The following is a 12014-nucleotide window of genomic DNA, read 5'->3' as shown; positions in this document are numbered from 1 at the left end:
AAATGTATTTTTTGTATTATCTTAACTATTTAAAGTTACTTCTATTTTTTATATATATATATGTATAAAGTATATATGTATTCTTTTGATAAATTTGATTAGTTGTTGCTGTTGTTCCGGCCGATATCGAGCTATATATGTTTAGTATAAATAGGGGCTACATAAATATCTTAAATCTTTGCCATATGAACAACTTTAGCAGTTACATATCTATAGTCAAGCGTGTGCTCGATGTGCAATAAATCGCGTTTATATATATATATATATATATATATGTATATTCGTACTACCGGAATAACAGCAGCAACACGAATTGTCATTGAAATTGTCGAGCATTTTTTATTAATGCATTCACGATTGATCCAAGCAAACTTGAGTGCAGCACAAAGAAAAAACAATAAATGAAATTTCATTGAGAAATGTGTTTTATTTTAATCGAAGAAAACTCGGAAATTCTTGACTGATTCCATTCAATAAAGTGCGCAGTATTTCATTTTCATTCAAAATGAAATAAAGAAAATGAAAAGCCAATCAAAGCTTCTTTCATACCGATATTTGATAGTGCCATCAGACTATACTTATATATATATATATATAGATATATATATTTCTACTATATTTCATAAATTGTGGCGGGCAGCTATTAGATTGGGCTGTACAAAATCTTTCACTCTGCCGTCTTTTTCAAGCTGTTTATAAATTCGAATTGGCCAACTTCATGTGGAATTGTCTTTAACAATAGTTTTTGCTACTAGCTCAGCTTGTCAGCCAATCATTCAGTTAGCCAAAAGTTACTATCGCATATCATTTATTTAGGGCAGATTGTGACACCATTTATAATCTATATATGTTTTATAGCTAAGAATAATTCTGTACATTGATAACTTCTTGCCTCAAAGTTTGTTTATAACAGTATATAAGAGATAAAAGGAAGTTTGAGAGCTGATTAGGAGTGCCCGACTATAATATACCCGGAGCCCTGCGCAGAAGTGCTATTTCAAGCATTCTACGCTTCTTTGGCACTTTCAGTTAAAAATACTAATTCGAAATGAAATTAAATGTTCGAAATATACATCTTAAGTATATATATATACACATATATTTTTTATGGAGTCTGTTACGCCTGCTTCTGTCTGTGACATACATTTAAACAAAAGCATTATTGCTTAAATATGGATATATATGTGTGTGGTTAGAACCACTTTCCTAAATATAAGGCTATAGCAGAAGAAATGCCTGTATATAGATAGAAACACCATCTATGGCTCTAACCACACAAATTAAATACCAGCCCAAAAGTATGCAGCGGGCGTGAAAGAGGAAGAGAGAGAGAGAGAGAGATAGAGGTAGAAAGAACGACAAATTGCAGTTGCCATAAATGACCGTATAATTAGCATGGCGGCGCCACTGAGCAGCAGCGATTTCATTTTGGCATTGTTCCCGAATTGCGAGCATTAATCGATAGGCAATTATCGATTACAAGGCAACGAGCGGCTGCTGCTGCTGCTGCTGCAGCTGCTGCTTCCATTCGAGTTGGGGCAAACATTTTAGAAATCTTAATAAGCTGAGCAGGCCAAATAGGAGAGAAATAATCTGGGCAATTATAAGGCTGCCAACTGATACCACAAACAGGCCGAGAGTCGCGACTACCTGTTGCAAGTTCCAAAGAAAATCCAGGTGTATGCGTCTGCGTCTGCGTGTGTGTGTGTCGGCATTCGCTTAAACAAATAAAGCTTGGAACTAATTGCATTTGCACTTGTTGTGCGATATTTCTATGTTGGAAATTATATTGACACGAGTGCTGCTGACCAGACGAGTCACGAATGCCAAATTGACTTTAGTTCTCTATATACCCTGTAATCACAGCGAATATATTGAAAGTGTATACTCACTTAGCTTGCTACTGAATGCCTAATAGCAGACTTTATAGTCGATTGAACGGCAAATATACAGATAGATAGATAGAATATATAGCTGTATATAGAGGGTAGCTATAGATATTGATCGATATATCAATTTAATAAATGCTCCAAGCGTTCTTCTATTATCTTTAATCTAGCAAAAAACCGCTCAAATTTCTCTCTTTGCTTTAACATTAAGAATTTCCTAGGCCATCAAACCCACTGAACTCGAGTCTTACAAAAGCTAGACTTACTGCATTTGGTATGTAGGCTCTTATCAAGCCCTACATCAATTCTAGTTATAGTTTACAGCATATTAGTAGACAATGCTTGAGCAAACTTTAATTATAAATTGTGATAAACTAATACAGAATTAGCTAATCAGCAACTAGGAGCTAGCTGCATAGCACAGATAATTAGTTTGGAAGTATTTTACCTGCAGTCTTAAGTTACAGGGTATTCGTTGGCCATGCCCAGCTACCTTTTTAAGCATATAAAACTAGTTGATTCTTTTTTTTTGCGTTTTGAGACACGTCATTTGTCATTTATCTGAGGCCTTTTAGCGTTTGGCTTAATTGACTTCTTCTGCAGTGTGCAGAAATTGTTGTGCCCATAGACTGACAGAGAATAGAACTTTTGAAGTCAGCCAGCAGACAGCAGCCATCAGGCATCAGCCATCATCTTTTAAGCAGCCATGTGTTATGGCCAATACCAATTGGCCATAGTGCGGAACATTTTGCTTCATTACGTCAAACCATTTCGAGTCTTAGCCATGGAGCAAGCAGCGAACAGCGCGCAGCGATCGCTCGCACTGTAGAACCGTTTTAATTAGATGTAACCATAATAAATCAGCAACAACAACAACAACTACAACTGGTGTGTGTGTGTGTGCGTGTGTCTCGAAGCGTGAGCCCAGGACACTTTTTTTGTTCCCATAAGCCACAAGACAAGACGAGCTCAAGTCCAAAGCATATAACAAGTACAATAACAGCAAAGGTAGAGAGAGAGAGAATCTTTGGCATTCTCTAAATTGTTGTTGTTGTTGGCATTATGTAATGGCAGCTGCGCAACAGTTGAGCAACAGCTGAGCAAATGAGCACTTGACATGCGAGACTCCACTTTGCCAACTAAACATATTCACACAAAACTCTTTCAGGCCTCAAATCCTTCACACAGTTATGTTTTAGCCGGCGAAAATACCATAATAAATATATTTAAGTTGGCTGAGAAATAATTGATTTAGCTATGAGAATTCCTCAGGTGGAACTGAAATATTTTCGACAATTTTGCTAGTATTTTGTAAGAGAATTTAATACTTAAGCTAGGGATAAGGCAGATTGACGGGGTGAGAGAGAAAGAAAGAAATGTAATTAGAGAGAGAGAGAGAGACAGAGAGAGAGAGAGAGAGAGATATTAAGAGAGAGAGAGATTGTGGAAAAGAGGCAAAGGAACGTAGGAAGAGGGAGAATAAAAAGAGAAAAGGGAGATAGAAAGAAAGGGACAGAAAGAGACAGAGAAAGGGAAAAGAGAGAGGATGAAAAAGAGAGACAGAGAAATAGAGAGGGAAAGGAATAGTGAACGAAAAAAAATACATAGACACTTAAAGAGGGAGAGAATAAGATAAATATAGCGTAAGAGAGACGATGGGAGAAATAATATCAAGAGAGAAAGAGAAGGAAGCATCACTTCAAAGAGATTCTATCTACTATGAAGGGAAAAGCATATATAAAGAAAACAAAACATATATAAAACCGATCTCAGTTTGGTTCCGACTGTCGATCAATTGAGTTCTGGTAAAAATAAAAGCAAAGTCTGAAGTTTTCTGTCTTAGAGAAGGCTTTACTTCAGCTTACGTTTCGGTTCATAGCTAATGATTGCAATTGCATTTTGAACTGTAGATCATATGATCAGCAGCTTCTTTTGGCAAGTGCTCCACATCAGACGAACCTCAAGGCGCCACTGATGCAGTTAGATGGCTCGCTTAATGGCGGGCAATTGCGATTTGATTTGGTGGCATCTAATGACACAGATTATGCAACGATATAAGCCAATGATATGGACTAGTTTAGGCCAAAATGTGGTTGCTTTTGCTGTTATTGTTGTTGTTGTTACTTTGTTTTTGGCTTAAAGCTGAGGTTTAACCCACATTCGTGAAGCGCGTTGCTAGCTACCATTTGACAAACGCCTCAGCAAACGCCAAATGCAAATTGCAGTCGGTCGCTTGCTTACTCTCGCTATATCTCCTTCTCTCTCGCTCGCTCTTTAAGCCTGTCTGCTGCTGTGCGCATGCAATTTTCTTGTTGAAACCCTACAACATTGCACTTGGACTTGGAGTTGGACTTGGACTTGAACTTGCGAATTTGCCAGTCGCAGCAGCAGCAGCAGCAACACCAACGCCAGCAGCAATCAGCGGCAAGTGAATGAGCTTAAATTGTCCATGGCGGAGCGAGAGAGGGGAGCTAGCAGAGTTTGGTCTGCAGCTGCATTAGCCGCAGAGCTTAGATGATGGTTGGCTGGCTGACTGGCTGGCTGCTTGGCTGGATGGCTGGTTGGCTGGTCGGTTGCCTGACTTGCCAGATTGTTGCATGTTGTTGCCTCAACGCCCTCAGTACGTTATTATGCGGCTGTTATTGTTGCAACTAGTTGTTGTTGTTGTCTGGTCGCTCGTCTGTGGAGCATCAAGGCACTGGGGCAGCGAGGCATCAAGTTCGCAACGGGCGACAGCCGCAGCACGCATACCCAACTATTGTTGCTGCGAGACAGAGAGAGAGCAGAGAGCGAGAAAGATACAAAGCCTAAGACGGATGCAGAGCAACCGCAGTTACTTTGGCTAACACACACACATACACACACACTCGCACACACAAGCGAGTTGCATAGACGACAAGCCTCAATTAAGTTGCAATTGCAGTTGTTGTTGTTGCTGTTGCTGTTGTTGCTGCTGCTGTTTGGCGTTGGCGGCATAGGAATTTTGCTCGCTGCTGCCCACGCGCTGCTGCTGCTGCTGCTGCTGCCAGTTGCTGCTGCTGATAAAGTCCAAAATGATGTACTACCTTCTGCTGGTGGTTTGCTAGCTTGTGTCTCAGCTTTAAGCAGCCGCGCACAACAGGAGCGCAGCGCGGGCGATGATAGAGCGCCCAACTTAATATCGTTAATAGTAAAATATTAATATCTATAAATATAACAGCTCATAGAATAATATTTAAATCTTCCAATATGACAAGTGAATGCAAAAATAGTTAGAGATGGATGCTAAGATATATGACATTGTAAGGGGCAGTTAGATAGATCGATATAAGATTTTGTAGATGGGAAGATAGCTAGTGGAATAAGAGATATATGATATGGCAGGCGAAAGGATAGATTGATAGATACCTGTACATATGGGAACAAACATATGGACTGATAGATTGGTAGATAAATGATATGTTGTGTTGCATATATTCAGATATATGATGCATGAAAATATATATGAAAGATGAATATATGATATATGATGTTATATGGTACTTAATTATATGACATGGCAGATGAATAGGTAATAGATAGGTATATAATAAGACATAGGCACATATTCCTAGATAGATATACGATTCGACATGCGAAAAAAGATAGTGAAATAAAAGATATATGATATGGCAGGCTGAAGGATACTTATATACTATGCGATTAAACATATATGATGTATGACACATATGTATATAGCATGACAAATATGTGATATATTATGACATGGGAGACTGCTCTACATAAGATATTACATAGAGATAAGGTATATGACATAATAGAGGTAAATAGATACATAGATAACGACGATAGATATATATATATAACATATGGACAGATAAATATATATATGGCACAGTTATGCAGTCATATGAACATATGGCAGATATATCGAAATACGATAATACATCTGCATTCCTTATAGCAACTATATATTTAGATATATATATATATGATATATAATATTTAATGTATGATAATATATGATATATGATATATTATATATGACAACTGATATAATCTGCAGCGGTCGTGCGACACTTCCCCAGATATCAAAAGATTTTTGCACAAAATTTGCCGCATTTGCCGTTAGCTTCTTTCTCGAATCTGATAAAGCGCCGTGTCATCTCGTTGTGCAGATCGCTCGTATACTCTTGCAGCTCCTTGATCTCCAAGTTAAATTCACGCAGCTCGTAGTTCAGCTGGCGTTTGGTCAGATAGGTTTTAGTGTACTTGGCCGCCTTCGCCGAGTTGGCGGCAATGATGTGCTTGGCCTCCTCCTTGGACAGCTTCTTCTCCAGCATACAGCTGTAGCGCTGCTTGCACACGGGCAGCTCCTTGGCCACCTTCTGACTCCATTCTTTATAGGATTGCGTCATCTCGCCCAGCTTGCGTACACGTCGATTCTCGTTGCACATCTCACGCCGCATCGTGCTGAGCAGCGTTCGCATGCAACGATAATTGCAGATCAGCTCATCGATTTCGCACTGCAGCTGATGATGGGCATGCTGCAGATTGCGCACCTCCAACTCCTCCTCAGCGCTGAGCACGGTTCGATATGGCTCATTCAAGGCCACCTCATTGGTGGCCAGCTGCTCCTGATACGGCCGCAATTCCTTTTTAGCTCTAACGGGCATGCACTCTTTGAACTGAAAGACGCCCAGCTCCGGCATGGGCGTCCCTGACGAGGACACCTGCTCGCTGGTTGCCCCACTAGTATCCATTTGCCGTACAAAGTCTTTGCGACGCTTAATAGCCAATTGCATTTGCTCGATGCGGCGTATTAGGCAATCCAGGTCGCCAACGAGTTTCATGGTGCGATCCTCATCGTCGGTGCGATCGTCGCTCATTAATTGATCCAAGCTCAGCTCCTGCTCCTCCTCGGCATCGTCGGGCGTGAAGCTGACCTTGTCGTCATAGTGAAAGATCTCGATTTTGCGACACCTCACACGATGACTCAACAGATCCATATAATCAACTGGAATTTTGTCACAATTCTCCATGCGCTCAATCATCTTCTCCACTGATTCGTCTATAGTTAAATCCATCTTGTCGTGCTGGACCCTCTCTCAATGTGTCTGTCTCGTATAATTTGTAAATAACTTTTATTAGAATAGGAATCGACTGTTTATACAACTAAGACTGAAATTTAAGTGTGCTCGTTGACATAAATATTTTCCAGAGACTGAAGTCTCGATTGCTTCGCCTGGATCCAGTTTCGAATACGCTCCTGTACTCTCTGCACTGGGGCTGATAAGAAAATTTATGGTTAGTCTGTTGCTGTGGCGGCATAATTGCGCACCCACATTCACATGAAGAGCCACGGGCCTTGCCATGCTTTGGCGTGTGTCTCAGCTTCAGTTTGACTAGTCCGAGTGCGCCCGCCTCTACACTCCTTCGTATGCATTCGGCTCCATCTCTTTGGCAGTTGACTTTGTTTACCCGCAAGTTGCAATTTTCTGCGAAACCATCAGCCGCAGAATTGCTTTCTGCTGCCGTCTGCTGATAAGTCCCGCTTCTGTAGCTTCTCTGTCTCTCTCTACATTTTTTTTGTTTCTTTTTTTTTTTTGTTCTTCCATCTAGAGCTAGTATTTGTGGCATTGCAATTGGGCATCGGCTGAGGTTTGAGATTTACTTTGGCTTTGGCTCTTGCTAATTGCTTTTCAAGATTTCGGGGCTAGGGCGAAAGGCGGCGACGACGGCGACGACGGCGACGACGGCGTGTGCCCGCAGTGTTGTATAATAATGTAATGTGCTACTCCTTGGGCCACTGTGCAGATCTTTGTTGACAGGCTTTTAAATGCCTGATCGCGCTGTCACACTGTGGAATTTCGCAGGCCCACTGCAAACTGAATGCTAGCGTTGGCCAAATGGGGTCGCTCGCTCGGCTCGCCGCCTCGCTGAGTGACTGTTGTCTGCACGTCACATCTGCCACACTTCTCTTTTAGCCATACGCTACGATTTTTGGCAATGAATTGAGCTGCTGTTGAGTTGACTTGCGGAAGTGAATATTCTTGTGGGTTGCGCCTCTCAATAGATTGTCAGCTGCATTATGCGAATGCTAATTGAAAAATTCTGTGCAACCCAAAAACCAGCGACTGAGCACAAATAATCACTTAGCTCGTTGCATGGGACTGCAATGAAAGTTAGGCAGACACTGAGCGCTGACAGACAAGCGACTGCGACTGCGACTGCGACTGCGAGAATAGGAACTAAGAGTTGACTGGGCAGAGACTAAGAACTGACTTGCCTGTCGATTAGCAGCTAAGATCGATTAGCAACTGAGAGTTAGCTCAGGCTTAGGGACTGACACTTAGCCTAGTGCCTGCAGCGATTAAGCGTTAGTTTAGCGCTTGAGCAAGGATAGAAAGTCAGCTGGGCAGAAAGTGAGAATTAACTTGTTAACGGAACAGTTACTAAGAGTTGAGAGAGAGAGGGAGCTTGGAGCAGAAAATGAGCTTGCTTAAGGATAAGCCAGGACCTGGCCTTAGTATCCAGAACGGGATTAAAGCCAGCTAAGCAAGAGCTGAGGCTGGTCTTGATAGTAGAGCAGAGCAGAGGCGAGGACTTAGAGTGAACTGAGTTTGGTTTGAGCTGCTAGCAGAGACTGGGGAGAGACTAGGCAACAGTACAGAGACAAAGGCTTGGATAGCTATCCGGGTAGGGGTTTCAATAAAGCAAGGACTCTGAGTTAGCTTAGCTGGGGAGCTAGAAGTTCGAAAACGCTGTCAAAAACTGAGAATTGTCGATGAGCTGAGTGCAGCAGAGACCATGGCGCCTAGGCATTGGCAACAGCTCACGGCAGGAGCTTCTAATTGACTAGGTCTTCAGGCAGGCAGTGACATAAGACTTTACTGTTATATCAGCTAAAGTAAGACAGCTGCAGCTACTGGGAGCTAGCTAAGCTCGGAGCTGGCAACCCAGAGTTAGCCTAGCAGAGAGTTACTAAGTCTTATATTTTATGGCAATATCAACTAACTTGCTTTTTGCAGTACATGAAAGGCAAGCTGCTAACTCATTGTTAGTCCGATAAGTGTTGAGCTGTACTTTTGGGTTCTCACTAATTTGTGAAGAGTTTTTTTCTCTTTTTTTTTTTAGCTCCAGTTCGTGGGTAAAAGACCGACCAAATGGCCAGGGGAAAGGTGACGAATGAATGAAAAAAGAAGGCAGAACTGTACCGCTAAAGCGGCTAATCACATCATGGGACCACAACAGACCCCACCTAGTGCGGTTCAAGAGACGAGCTTGTGAACTGCCACAGCGAGCGCTGGTCATGCAGGAAGTTCAAGTGCGACCGAGAAATGCCCAATGACATGTGCGATTGTGAGTTATGTACTCTGCGGCTGCGACTGCGACTGCGACTGCAGCAAGTCCAAGAGACCCCACCAAGTTCAACTCAACGGCGATGGGCAAATAGAAAAACCGAGTAGCTAAATGCAATATACATTAGATATACTTAGAACGAGGCTATGGAAAATTACGATTTATGTAACAAGTCAAAGAATCCGAGCGCGTTTATTTCCGCATCTACAGCTGGCAAAAAAGAGGAAAAGAAAAGAAAAGATTATATATATATATAAATAAATATAAAAAAGAAGTACAGATGAGATGAGAGAACGAGTTGGTTGGCGGAGTGGGGAGACACCGAAGCGCTCGTAATAGTCGGTAAGTCAGTCATTCATTCAGACAGATTGACTTAGAGACGGATGGACGCGATAGACAGTCACAGTCGTCGTCGAGTCAGTTATTAAATGTGACCATAAGACGGAGAGAAAAAAAAAACACACACAGATTCAGAATCAGAAACAGAAACACAAACGGTGAAGATCGTAGCAAAAGTTATTACATAACAGGCCGACAGAGTTGGGCGCTGAGAGGCGTTGGGGCTGGTGAGGTGGCTAAGGCGGTAAGACTTATAAAAATCATAGCACTGTGCGAAGCGTAAAAGCAAAGAATTATAATTTTCCAATCAACTGATAAATTTTTAATGATGCAACTTGCGACGATGCAATGATGACGACTGCAGCGCGCGGAGGCTGGGTGCTGGCAGTTGGATGGCAGGGGCAGGGTGAGTGCGAAAGACCTGAGGAAAATGTTGTTCAAAGTGCATGCTGGAATTTTGTAGACGCTGCCTCATTGCATTGGTCGTGGCATTGGACATGTGTAAGAAACATTCCCATAGGTGTGATTGCTGGCGCGCAAGAACAAGTAAAACACCAAATTACTGTTACTGGGCATTACACACACACAGAGAGAGTGAGAGAGCGAGAGAGAGAGAGAGGGAGAGCAAGGGTGAAGAGGCATCTCTCTAATGCACTTGGCTGCAGGCCATTGGCATTGGGTTTTGAGACTCTCGTTGCGGACCACGGAGTCGCCGTGATCGATGATGAGCTGATGATGCGGTTGACTGCCTTCAGAGTGCAGCCGTCGAACACAACCTCAGATGCGATGCTGACACTGCCGACACTGACTCTCCAAGCTCAACTCCACACTCGCCTCGCCAGTGTCCAAGTGTCCAAATGTCCAACTGTCCAGCTGTCTAATGTCCCTTGTCCGTTGTCAGTTGTCGCTTTCGCACTTGCTTAGCCCGACGACTGTCCACGACACATTTCTCATGCAAATAACAAACAGCGCCTGGTCGCTGCTGCTGCTGCTGCTGCTGCTGCTACTACGACTTGGGCTATTGACTTGCCCCATCTCAATAGTCGACAGACATACGAGAAAGGTGCGTGTCCACGCAATGACTGCGCCAATATCTGCTACATTATGCATTAGTTACTTGGCTAAATACTCAAAGGGCAGCCAGCACAAATGATTGCCGAGAGTCTAGTAGAGTACAGCTAGGCTAGTTATTCAGTTGAGTATAGAGAGTTAAGGCCTATCTAAGTCGACTTCGAGCTGAACTGATATCAGATATGCATGCTACGAAAAAAGAGGAAGAGTTTGATGAAATTTTGTAAACAAGAATCTAACTGTAACGTCAAGCTTGTGAGGGGACAAGAGGACAGGTTGGCGGGCGAAGAGAAGGATGGACGGAAGGAGGATCAGATGGGCAGAAGAACGGACGGAAGCAGGATCAGATGGGCTGAAGAACAGTCGAACAGACGACCGGACGGATAGACAGACAAAAGGACGGATAGACCAACAGTGGGAGGAGCTGACGAACAGACAGTCAGACAGACAGATGGACAGACGGACGGACAGACGACCGGACGGATAGACCAACAGAAGGAGGAGCAGACGGACGGAGGGATGCACGAACAGAAGGAGGAATGAATGGACGGGCGGACTACGATTGAAGGATCAGGATCAGTTAAAGGTAGCATAGTGCACGAGCACAGTGAAGCTGAGAAGTGAAAGAGTGAATTGTAAGCCATTTGATATCGGCAGGCAAATCGGTCTTTATTTCGTTGCATGTGGGTCAAGCGGCCTTGCGGTACATCGGCTGAGGGAAGAGTCATTATTGGCACCAAATATGATAAATGAATTGTTGAGGCGAGTTGGTCAGACCCTCAAGCGTTGCGAATGGCAGCAGACATAAGAAAAGGAACAACTTTTACGCGAGACGCGGCGACAGACAGGAGACACCGTAAGACAATCACCTGGGCGCGATGAGAGTTGTTGCACGATGCCATTAGATGGGTAAGATGATCTTGGCCGATGGCCAATTGAGCTGCACATATTTAAGCGCAAAATACGACAGTTATTATTGTTGTTGTTGCTGTTGTTGTTGGGATTGCTGTGATTGCAATTGCAATTGCTGATCATCGAAGCGCAATCAATTAATTGACAAAGCACATTGATGGAAGAACCAAGATGATTCCAACTAACAGGCGATCAACTTTTTTCCCCATCTGCTGTTGCTGCTGCTTCAACTGCTTCTTCTTCTTCTTGAAGCGAAGCGACTGTGCTGGGCTGCTGTAAGTAATTGAAAAATAAAAGAAAATGCGCGAAAATCGCAACGCATTAGCCAAACACATGAAGCGCGCGGGGCGAGAGAAGCGTGCGAACAATTTGGCCGACGCGTCGATTCGTTGCGCCTTTTGCGCCCGAGCACCTCACAGAGAGACTTGAGCATGGCCAAGCGACTCGATTCTCATTCGTTTC

The 12014-nt window shown here is 43.1% G+C and overlaps 1 protein-coding gene across 1 annotated transcript; it reads right to left on the bottom strand.

The window, feature by feature from the left end:
• Window positions 1-5937: 5937 nt before the first annotated feature.
• LOC111594169 lies at window positions 5938-7064 on the bottom strand. The gene has a single exon (XM_023307355.2). It carries the CDS (start codon window positions 6953-6955, stop codon window positions 5960-5962), a length of 996 nt encoding a protein of 331 aa, XP_023163123.2. The 5' UTR covers window positions 6956-7064; the 3' UTR covers window positions 5938-5959.
• Between the last annotated feature and the right edge of the window lie 4950 nt (window positions 7065-12014).

Source organism: Drosophila hydei, unplaced genomic scaffold (assembly GCF_003285905.1).
Source record: "Drosophila hydei strain 15085-1641.00,03,60 unplaced genomic scaffold, DhydRS2 tig00000090-arrow-arrow-pilon, whole genome shotgun sequence".
NCBI lineage: Eukaryota > Metazoa > Arthropoda > Insecta > Diptera > Drosophilidae > Drosophila > Drosophila hydei.
The sequence above is the reverse complement of the archived record's forward strand: the minus strand, read 5'-3'. Positions and strand labels throughout refer to the sequence as shown.